At 42.7% G+C, this 12,025-nt stretch overlaps 1 protein-coding gene across 15 annotated transcripts in view; it reads right to left on the bottom strand.

Moving 5' to 3' along the window:
* UNC13B (unc-13 homolog B) overlaps window positions 1-12,025 on the bottom strand; it is a 239,416-nt gene that overhangs the window by 35,272 nt on the left and 192,119 nt on the right. For all 15 annotated transcript variants that reach the window (XM_037743661.1, XM_037743665.1, XM_037743666.1 and 12 more), the window contains 2 exons: window positions 4,202-4,248; window positions 842-920 (listed from right to left, as the gene is read on the bottom strand). In XM_037743661.1, the coding sequence (XP_037599589.1) occupies window positions 842-920; window positions 4,202-4,248 (126 nt within the window). The remainder of the gene's footprint in view (window positions 1-841; window positions 921-4,201; window positions 4,249-12,025) is intronic.

The raw sequence follows: 12,025 nt of genomic DNA, 5'->3' as shown, positions 1-12,025 counted from the left end.
AAGATGAACAAATGATAAGATAAATGGAAGGGAAGAAAAATGATGAAGAGAAAATGGTAGATGATACTTTCATTCAGCCAACTAAGGAGGGAGAAACCAGTGGAAAACGAAATCGGGAAGAGGGAAAAGGAGTATATAGGAAAAACAATAGATAGAATAGGGAGAAAAAAAGAAAATAGGAAGAGAAAATGGTAATAAGGGAAAAGGGTTCATGTTTTACCAAACCCTTACACCTTATTTCTGGCTTTAGAGCTCTGAGAAAGCCTGGACCTCACCTAACCCCCAACTACTCACAAGGCTACAGAAAACTGCTTGAGCTGATCGTGGCTCAGAAGGTATGACCCAGAATGGGGCTTCTGGTCATCCTGGAGGTCCTGGGATCAGCTTTAACTCTTAAGCCTGTTTCAATTCAATTCCACACATATTTGTCACTGTCTCTCAGTGCCTGACACTAGGTTACAGATAGTTTAGAAAACCTATATCTTGAGGAGAGACTTTCGCTTGACTTCCAAGAGGGCATCAGCTCCAGTAATGTTCATCCCATACCAAGCTCAATGATCTATGTCAAGGGCTGAAGGGAGTTTTCATTACAGGTCATCAAAGAAGGCTGTAGAGATACCTATATGAGCTAGATACCTATAGGAAGACACAAAATCCTAGCTTTGAGAGCCCCCCCCAAGCCAAAAATATTCCAGGTAGGAGCTTGAGCTAATAAATTCAGGACTCTGACTAGGGAGTGAGGTAGAACACAGTCCCTGTGAAGCCACTGCTAAGTCCCAGAAGGCCCAATGGGGGATACCCCAAGGCTACTACCTACACCTGCACAAGAGTCTTCACTCACCAGATCACTGACAAGTGGCAGTGGCTTCTTTCTGCGTAAATCCGGCATGCTGTCAATGCCATAGAGCCCTCCAGCTGGCCTGAGGAGAGAAGAAAATATGTCAGAATCTTCAGTCCTGATTTGAGTTCTGGTGGGTTCAGTGTTCCACTCCCCTCGTTCTCTCTCTCCCTAGAGGAAGATGAACTGACCTCTACCATGTGTCTTTGAGACGAACAGGGAAGACAGAAAGTCAGGGAAATAATGCCATGGAAGAGCAACCAATAGAATCTATTCTCACAGTACCCCTCAGTGTCTCTTACAGTTTTAGCTAAGGACTGAGGCTCTTTTATCCCACAGTGACAGTTCAAGTCACCTCAGATTATCTGAAGGCACTTTTGTGCTCCATAAGGCAAGGTAGAAATTGGCAAGGTAGAAGAGGGCTTCTCCCCACACTCAGGGCAAAGACACTGCTCTCTAAAGATAAGTCTTTCCCAGCCTGTGCTAGAACAGAGCCCACAGGAATGGCTCTAGAGGAAGAATCTAGGTGAGACTATCAGACAATGGCATATAGAAGGATCCCATCTCCATCCAAGACTAAAAGAGTCACCAGTTCTATCTGCCTAGGCATCCTGAAAAAAAGCCTTCTCCATGGAGAAAGGAGCCCTCATAATCAAGTGGAAGCAGGGGAGGTGGGATGAGAGACTTCCAAAAGACCTCTTAAGGGAAGAAAAAACAAACATCATTTAGAAAGGAAACAGCAAAGGGACTCTGTGAGTGTGGCCTAGCCCTATGGACACATCAACAAAGCCTGGGGAACAACTACATCTAGAGCAGCTGGACATTTCTAAAACTTTTATGCCTTTTCTATACTGATTAATTTTATCGTTCTTTTATAACAATATGTAATAAGAACAGAAAACGTACCCAAAAGAAATTACACTGAGATAATCTACATTTTAACTTCAATTATTCTATTAATGTACTGTCTTCTCCCAGAATTCCTTCTTCACTTTGGGCCTTAGTGTCACTTCATAAAAATCTCTCTGGTCTTAATGAAAAGAACTCATATACTTTGTTTTAATGAGAACAAAGAGGTTGGGAATGTTGGGTAGCTGGGCTGTATATTACAGTTGGTCTAAAGGCAGAAATATCCCAACAGACAAAGTAGGTACTTCTAGCTATCTAGGCAAAGAATGGAACCAAAAACTGGGTCAAGTCCAGGAGTTGAAACAGGCCACTCAATATGCTGATTTCTAATAAACTTAGCTCCCCGAACACAGGCAGTAAGCTGTGTTTTTAATGAATTTACCATACCAAGGGAAGTTCTATACTTAGGACAGCTTCTAAGGACTAAGATGAAAGAAAAGGAAGAAAGACAATAGGGAATTATTTAGAAAACTACTGCATGGCTCCATTTAAAAATAGTCTGGATATATTCCATTAACATGTATGTATTTTACAATTATTAGAAGGAAAAAAACTAAAGATCATTGAAGAAGCAACTGGTGCCACAACTTTGTAGCTAATTCTAGAAACTACAATATGTATCTCTTAAGCCAAGAAGTTTTTTTGTTGTTGTTGTTGTTTTTTACATAAATGATATTTCAATGAAAGAAGAAGGGGGCAGTTCATTCAATGATTAACTCTTGATTAAAAGAAGACAAACTCAAAAAATAACAGATGCTGACAAAGCTGCAGAGAAAAGAGAACACTTATACACTGTTGGTAGGAGTGTAAATTAGTTCAACTATGTGGAGAGCAGTGTGGTGATTCCACTAAAAACAAAACCACCATTCGACTCAGCAATCCCATTACTGGGTATATACTCAAAGGAATATAAAGTGTTCTACCATAAAGACACATTCACGAGTATGTTCACTACAGCACTATTCACAATAGCAAAGATATGGAATCAACCTAGATACCCACCAATGGCAGACTGGGTGAAGAAAATGTGGTACATATACACCACAGAATACTATGCAGCCATAAAAAAGAATGAGATTATGTCCTTTGCAGGAACATGGCTGAAGCTGGAGACCACTCTTCTTAGCAAACTAATGCAGAAACAGAAAACCAAATACTGCATGTTCTCTCTTATAAGTGGGAGCTAAATGATGAGAACACATGGATACAAAGAGCGGAACACAGGCCTACTTGAGGGTGAAGGGTAGGAAGAGGGAGAGGAGCAGAAAAATAACTATTGTGTACTAAGCTTAGTACTTGGGTGATGAAATAATCTGTATAACAAACCCCGGTGACATGAGTTTAACTATATAACAAACCTGCACATGTACCCCTGAACCTAAAAAAAAAACGGTTAAAAAAAATTTTTTTTTTTAAAGAAAGACAACACATTGCAAGGGAAAGGAGCATGTAAAAATGTAGCAGATCATTTATCTGATCTTTCTTCTTCCCTAGCCACAGTAACTACTGAGAATTCTGATGTCAGAAGCCACTGTAGGAAAAGGGGAAAAGGAGGGTTCAGAGAACCAGTTGGTAGTATTTGTGGGAAGGAGTGGGGGATGGGAAGGCACTTAACCTCTCTTCTCTCTTAAGAACAGTCAGTTCTTAAAACAGGCTACAGTTGAGCAGCTTAAAATGACTGGCACAATCACATGGGTCTGAAACTCCCAAACAAGAAGCACAGACAGAACATACAGAGTTCAGAAAGGGATGCTACTTATGTCCTGATTAAAGTGAAATGGAACAAGTAGATGACTCACAACAGCTGGACTAGGACCGAGCCTAGGGAGTAAATTCCACACCATCAACAATGGAATGGATAGAATGAATAAGATCTGGTATCTGATAGCACGACAGGGTGACTACAGTCAACAATAATGCATTGCACATTTTAAAAAAACTGAAAGAGTATAAATGGTGTAACACAAAGAAAGGATAACTGCTTGAAGTGATAGATACCCCATTTACCCTGATGTGAGTATTACACATTGTATGCCTGTATCAAAATATCTAATGTAACCCATAGACACACCTACTATGTACCCACAAAAATTAAAAAACAAACGAAATGGAAAAAAAATGTTTCCAAATGCAGATATATTTCGAATTTCCTCTTTGTTCTACTTAAAGAGTATATCACCACTATGAAAGGATGAACCAGAAATTACAGAGGCAAGGGTAAGAAGGCCCCAAAGCTCTCTCCCCTGCCCCAGGCAAACCATTCTGCAAAGTTCCCTCTTCTGCCTCTGAGGAATCAGTTAGCAGAGTTCTCTCCTCTGCACCAGAGAACCAACCAACCTATAAGGGAACCTTTTCCTTCCCCAGGACGCAGCTTATGAAGCTGTCTCCCCTGCTTCCCAGGGGAAAAGGTAAAAGTGTCAAGAGAGACTGAATAAAATCCACAGAATTACTTACCCTTCCGGGAGCCACTGAGGCAGAGAGAGGTCACCATCATCTGGAATCTTTAAAAAGAGATAGGAAACAAGTTAGATCCTGGGAAAGATGGGAGATTGCCTGTAATTGGAGCAGCGATCAGTAGAGCACAAGCCCAGAGCAGTGTAAGTCACATTCACTACCTGGTGACAGCCAGGCTGACATCTAAATCAATGCCCTGAACAGCCAGGGCAACAAACAGGCTGCTGAAATCAGTGATACTTGTCTCCTCAGTGAATAGGACTTAAGGCAAAGCTCACTGAGGTCCCAGGGCTCAAGTCTACTGGAATGGCAGAACTCATGTCGCTCTTATATGAGCCACTGGCATAGGCAGCAGTAAACCAAGCACAGGAGAAGGGCCTACTTAGGCTTCCAGGCCTCACTAAAGCAATAGGACACCTACAGAGTCCAGTCTTCCTCCAGCTATATTCCTAAACTCCTTTAATGTCCCACAGTCAGACCTGGTCTCTCTGGAATCCTATCTCATCTTGTGGTTGGATTTAGTTTGGATGCCTTGAACCCCTTACTCACTGACACTGAGTATACTCTCTACATTTAATAAACTACACATTTAACAAACAAGAGAACCCAAGGTAGATTAGACACCTAGATTATCATTGTAGTGAATTTTATAGGCCCTAGAGTGAGAAGTCAAAACTTGAGGCACCAAGTAATTCAAGGAAGGAAACAGTTCAAAAATCACCTTTTAAAGGTTTCTGCACCAAAACAAAACAAAACAAACAAAAGCAAATCCTTCAAGTGGCATGCAGAGAGTTCCAAAGCTGCCAGAGTACTCCAGAAACCCAATAGCACATGCTTTTTTCAGGCACAAGAAACCTAGTGCTAACAGGTCTGGGGCTTCCTGCCCCTCCTTGTTCCCTTCCACCCCCAAAAACTTCCCTGCCTCCTAACTATCCTGGAGAAAATGAACTCCAGAAGGGAGGTAGAATTCAGGTGCTTAGCTTTCAACAGTGAGAGATGCTTTGGAGAGCTAAAGGTGGGAAAAGTTATGGATAGAATGAGGAAATACAAAGGAGAATAACGGTGCTAACAGAGCTAAGGGTGATGGAAAAGTGAGGGAGAATTACCTGGGTCAGCAGTAGGCTCAGATGAACTTTGGATTTAAGTTTTGAGATAACCTGTTAGGTTGTCTGTGTTTTACTCAAGCCTATCTTGCTACTGCCCACAGCCCCCAGTCCACCTCATCTGCCTCCCATCCTTTCTATAGATAGTGTGATATTGGTAATGGGAGGGGCAGGTCCAAAAGGCAGTCAGAAGTGGCTGATGCAAAAGACAATGGAAATAGTATAGAAGGAACAACAGTAGGTGTGAAGTAATGGGAAAACTGCAAGTCTCCTAAAGTTGCTTACGGAAGGGAAGGGGGTGAGTGTGAGGGAGCCAATCCCTAAATCCCTGGATCTTACCAACCAGAACTTATTTTCCCTCTGGTAACAGCCACTGCACTCACCAGATTCTTATTTCATACCCAGAGTGAGATATTTGCCAGAAACCACTAGGCTTAAGGAAACAAAGTTAAAAAGTCTTCGAGAGCTTGGCTCAGATCATGCACATTTCCTGCTCTCAGAGGGGACAACACATCTGCAGAAGCCTGCACACGCAGTACACAGCATGCACACAGAGCCACTGAAGGAAGGCAGCGAGTGGGAGGAGGTCCAGACAAAGTACCCACAGGAGGGTGCACTAATAGACACAACTTGTGTCTGAAGTAAACACATGGTGAACATGGATCCTAGGCTTATGGCTTCAGAACATAAGCTTCAGAGTGTACAGTGATGTGCAGAAACTAATCCAAGGAGGATTCACAGTATTTACTATGGCCCAAATCACAGGCAAAGCAAACCTTCATGGTCTTCAAGAGCCAGTGCTTGCAAGCACAGGGCATTAGTATACCATGCATTCACATGGTTTGGGGAAACCACACAACAGGTCTACAGAAGCTTGTGCTCACAGAGAGGTCAGGAAGCCTAGTCAGAGCACAAGTACATTCACACTTAGGGCCTCAGGCAAGAGGCACGAAATGCCTGCAACAAATCCTCCTCTCAAATATGAAGTACACATGCGTGCTGGACACAGCCAAGGTTTTATAGCATATGCCAGAGTTTGCAGCAAAGGTAGACAATGGACACACACTGAGCGGAGTAGGAGAAAAGGAGGGTAATCAGTGTCTGGGGGAGTCAAACTGAGTATAAGCACACACATGCCGCACTGAATGCACACCCATGCTGGTGCACACACATTCCCATAGTGTGCTCCAGGGATATCTGCAGGAGCACACACAAGCAAGAAGCATGCACACAAGCTGCTTTTCATAAAAATAGACTGCATGAGCCAAAGCTCAGAGGCACAGATCATGCACGTACATGTGCATGTATACACACACACACACACACACACACACACACACACACACACACCGTGCTTGGGGAAGGAGGGGAGGGAAATAGACAAAAAAGGACCCAATGGGTCATGGGCACAACCTGAAGGGCTCCTCGCTTTCCTTCTGCAAGGAAAAAAAGAGCAGAAAAAAAGGGCAGAAAGGTTAGTAGATTCAGTCCTATAAGCAGGAAACCAAAAGAAAATGTCAGCTAAACTCTGAGGGACATGGAAGAGAGCGAGAGGTCCTCAGGACAGCTAAGCAGTTCACAGAGCCCAGCTGACTGGCTTCCAGAATCCTTCCCACCTGTATTTGCTGGCCCAGGCTTTTCAGTTTGGAACATCCCTGGAGCTACTTAAATCAAGGGACAAAATCTACCCAGGGATTCCAGTCGTCCTTTTCCCCTTTCCAAGGTGGACTGCATTCAGGGTCAGGGCTGCCAAGGCTGCAAGACCAGCTTTATTACCAAGGATCACTCCAACAGACTATCTAAGCTGGCTGAGCACAGTTATTTCCTTCCTCAGAAGCCACATGAGCTTATTCTAGATCTGGTATAAGTCCTCAAACTCCAAAGGCCCTGGTGGCTGAGTCTTTTCCATTTTGCAATGCAGGCTTGGCCATGCATTCACCCAATGAGCTCTGGTCTGTTTCTCAGACCCAAAATTAAGTTGGGCCAGGGTAGATCCTGGAGTTAAGGCAAGGACCAGGATGCTGAATGGCTACAGGCTGGGGGCATCAACTGGCTGCTTTCCTAATAGAAACTACAGTGATCTAGATGATAAAACCATGACTGCTATCCCAAATCTGATTATTTATCAAATCCAGGACAATACTCTAAAGGAAATTGACACTTTCACAATGGTCCAGTCAAGCCATAACAGGATAAGAATAAAGCCCAGAGATTATGTTTTTCCTGTTCATCAGAAACTACATTGCCTTCTAGGCCATACTTGGATAGGCCCACAGAGTTTCTTCTCTAAGGAAAGTTCACCCACCTCGTCCATCAGTGCCCCTCCACTTTCTTTTCTCTTTTAAAGACCCATAGATATCACATCACAAGTAGAGGGGAGAATTCAAGAATCAAATTCACAGGTTCCCAATTTTTCAAGCTATTTCTGATTACTTAATGGGTCACCTGTCCTGGACTAGGTGACCAGGAATCCTCTAAAACAGTACAGCTCCAGGAAAGTGGGAAAGATAAGAAAGATACTTCCAGGAATGGGGACATATCTCTTCCACATCTACATCCTACTTCCCCCAGGATAATCTGTTCCCTTTGAGTAAGAAAATTAGGCAAACAATCCTTTAACTGACCCCATTAGTCAAACTGGAAAATGTACCTCTCCTCCTGCACTATCTTAAATACATTCTACACACCACGTCAAAGTTGATTGCGTCCTTCTGTTCCCCATAGATTTCCCCATAATTCCTAAAGTATGAAATCCAATCAATCCACTGACAGAGCCATCAAGGCTCTCCATGATCTGACCCAAATCCCCAAATTCCTCTCCTCTGCCCACTTTCCTGACCCCATATACATTCCTAGAATCTAATTGTCTTGTTTCATGAAGAGATCATATACTCAAAACCCCACATATTTATTTACTCATTCTGTTCCATTAGCCTGAAGTAGCATCTTACACCTCTTTCCATAGAGGAAAATCCAACTCTTCCTCTAAAGCACAGTTCTGGGAAGGCTTCTCTGATGCCCACTCAAGCAAGAGTTAATAAGGCCATCCTAGTGCATCTAAGTTACATTCATCCTTCTCATTGGTATTTAACATATAATGCCTTGACAAGTCCCAACATTGTACAGATGAGAACCAGAGCAAAGAGATGCAGATTTTTAACTTCATCTGGGACCTCTGTGTCACTTGATACATCTCTCGATTCTACTAATCAGCTCACTCTTCCACTTCTCAAAGGAGTTATACCTAACCTTCAGATACCTATTTTATCCCAACACATTAACCACAGCTTAGTGTGTATCACCTAGATATCCCATGCTAGTTCAAATTCAACATATCCTAACACTAAACTTATATCTTCCATCTGTAAACTCCTTCTCCTGTCCCCAGCCAGACAATGGATCTCTCCCTCTCTGCACTCTGTCCCTATTCAATCACTCAGCCCTGTACCTTCTATCTCCTAAATATCTCTGGCATCCACTCCTGCCTCTCCATTTCACACTACCACTATCATCTTCTCTTAAATGGATTATAACAGGAGACTCTAAGCTGACCTCTCTGCCACTAGACTTGCTCCTCTCCAATCCATACTGCACATCTCCCATTTCAAAACTCTAGTCGCATTTTTTCTTTGCTGAATTGCATCAATTCTCCCCGTTGCTTATTGTAGCACATAAAGTGCTCCAACATTTGTACTTTCCCTTTCTAGCTTACTTTCCTTCCACTCCTCATGTGTCCTGTATTCAAGTCTTACTGAACACTGTCCATCACATCTGAGACTTTTCACACCTCCCTCCTACACCCAGCTTACTGGGTGGACTCAGGAATATTCTATAAGACTTAGTTCAAATATTAATAACTGTGAAATGTCTTTATCTGCTTGCCTTCCCAAGGTAGAATTAGGTGCCTCTCCACTAGCTGCCCATGGTCTCCACCATTCTATGTGCCCACTTCTAAGACAGTATGTTGTTAATACTATTTTGTAGTATTATATATTGTAGCTGTCTGTATAAACATCTTCCTTTATGCTATTTCTCACTTTATACTACTTCTTCAGAAAAAAGATTATATATTATTTCAACTTTGTAGCCTGAGGACTTAGCACATCTCCTATCACTTGTATGTAGTAAAAGAAAACTATAACTTTCAGGACTTAGAAAACAACAGCTATTCTAAGAAGTTTATCTTGTTCAACCAGAGAAGTATACATCTCTTAACCAGTAGCCTGTACCATTTTCCAGGCCGTAAGGAACTGCTGTACTAGCTATTCAGTTGGTCCCACCCATTGGACAGACACTAGAAAAAATTTTTTTAGGCCGGGCGCGGTGGCTCAAGCCTGTAATCCCAGCACTTTGGGAGGCCGAGGTGGGTGGATCACGAGGTCAAGAGATCGAGACCATCCTGGTCAACATGGTGAAACCCCGTCTCTACTAAAAATACAAAAAATTAGCTGGGCATGGTGGTGCGTGCCTGTAATCCCAGCGACTCAGGAGGCTGGGGCAGGAGAATTGCCTGAACCCGGGAGGCGGAGGTTGCGGTGAGCCGAGATCACGCCATTGCACTCCAGCCTGGGTAACAAGAGCAAAACCCCGTCTCAAAAAAAAAAAAAAAAAAAAAAAAAATTTTTTTTCTTGTTAGGAATCAAACTTTCTGTGCTTCCTAACTTCTCAAAATGCCTTAAGATTTTTTCACTTAGATTTAGTTCGCAGTTTAAGTTATAAATGTCTACAAGACAACTGCTTTGCAGGAAAATCCCTGACCCCTCAGAATAATCTCTGTCACTCTTCCAGACAGTCCATTTTATAAGGAAGTGACATACCTCCTTATCAGCACTCCCCCCAGTATACCCAATAATACAATCCTAACTCCATTGTTGGGAGTCAAAAGACTTGAGGTGCTCAACTTAACTAAGCCTACATTTACATACCTATAAAAAGATAGGTGTAAGAACAACTACCTCCCAGGGTTATTGAAAGGACTCATTTCTTAAGAACCTATCATACAGATACAGGGCTGAGCAAGGTGGCTCACACCTGGAATCCTAGCACTTTGGGAGGCCGAGGTAGGTAGACTGCTTGAGGTCAGGAATTTAAGACCAACCTGATCAACATGGTGAAACACCGTCTCTATTAAAAATACAAAAATTAGCCAGGTGTGGTGGCAGGCACCTGTAATCCTAGCTGTTCGGGTGGCTTGAAGCCAGGAGGCAGAGGTTGCAGTGAGCCGAGATCACACCACTACACTCCAGTCTGGGTGACAGAGCGTGACTCCATCTCAAAAAAAAAAGAACGTATTATACTAAGAGCTGGTCATGGTGGCTCATTCCAGTAATCCCAACACTTTGGGAGACTAAGGCAGGAAGAAGGACAGCTTATGGCCAGGAGTTCAAGACCAGACTGGGTAACATAGTGAGACCCCATCTCTATAAAAAATGAAAAAATTAGCTGGGTGTGGTGGCGTGTGCTTGTAGTGGTGGCATGTGCCTGCATGTGCCGTGCAGCCTGAGATCAAGGCTGAAGAGAGCTCTGATGGCTCCACTGCACTCCAGCCTTGGTGACAGACTGAGACTCTGTCTTTAAAAAAAAAAAAATCTTTTTTAACCAAAAAAATTTTAAAAGAACCTAACGTGCACACTAGGCACCATTCTCAGTCAGTGCTGGTGATATGGCAGTGAATGAAACAAACTCCCTGATCCTGAGAAGCTTTTATTTTAGTAGGAGGAGCAGATAATAAACAATGATGAAGATGATGATAGTAGCTGATACTAATCAAACATTTATTTTGTAACTGGCATTTTATTTGGGCAAGCTCATTTATTTCTCATAACTCCACACTGGGTAAATACCATTATTACCTCCACTTCTTTGATGATTAAATTGAAGATCAGAGAGGTTAAGAAAGATGCCTAAAGTCACAGCAGGCGGGGAAGTCAAATTTTGTAACAGGCATTCTTGTTCCAGGGTCTGTTTTCCATACGAAATAACGACATACTGTGTCATATGTGATAGAAACTCTGCTGAAAAATTCAGATAAGTGAAAAAGATAATGCCCCCTGATGATGGAGGTAGAGTTGTTATTAAAAATCTTAAAAAAGCCGGGCGCGGTGGCTCAAGCCTGTAATCCCAGCACTTTGGGAGGCCGAGGCGGGTGGATCACGAGGTCAAGAGATCGAGACCATCCTGGTCAACATGGTAAAACCCCGTCTCTACTAAAAATACAAAAAATTAGCTGGGCATGGTGGCGCGTGCCTGTAATCCCAGCTACTCAGGAGGCTGAGGCAGGAGAATTGNGAGGTTGCGGTGAGCCGAGATCACGCCATTGCATTCCAGCCTGGGTAACAAGAGCGAAACTCCGTCAAAAAAAAAAAAAAAAAAAATCTTAAAAAAAGGTTGTCAGGGCGGCCTCACTGATAAGTGATATCAAAGCAGAGACTTAAAAGAAATGAGTAAAGAAGTCATTTGAAGTTCTGGGGAAAAAAAAGTATTTTCAAAAGAACATACAGCAAATGCAAAGCCTGAGGTGAGAACATTATTGGTGTAGAGAAACAGCAAGTTTGCAATAAAGTACCAGTTCAAATAGGGCTCTACAGACCTTTATAAAAACTTTGGTTTCCATTCTGAGTGAGACAGGAAATCATTGAGCAGAGAAGTGATATAACCCAACTCATGCTCTATGACAACTACTCTGATTGGTGTGAGAACAGACTGTAGAGGGACAAGGTTC

This window comes from Cebus imitator, unplaced genomic scaffold (genome assembly GCF_001604975.1).
Source record: "Cebus imitator isolate Cc_AM_T3 unplaced genomic scaffold, Cebus_imitator-1.0 Scaffold149, whole genome shotgun sequence".
Lineage (NCBI taxonomy): Eukaryota > Metazoa > Chordata > Mammalia > Primates > Cebidae > Cebus > Cebus imitator.
This window is presented reverse-complemented; position numbering and strand designations above follow the sequence as displayed.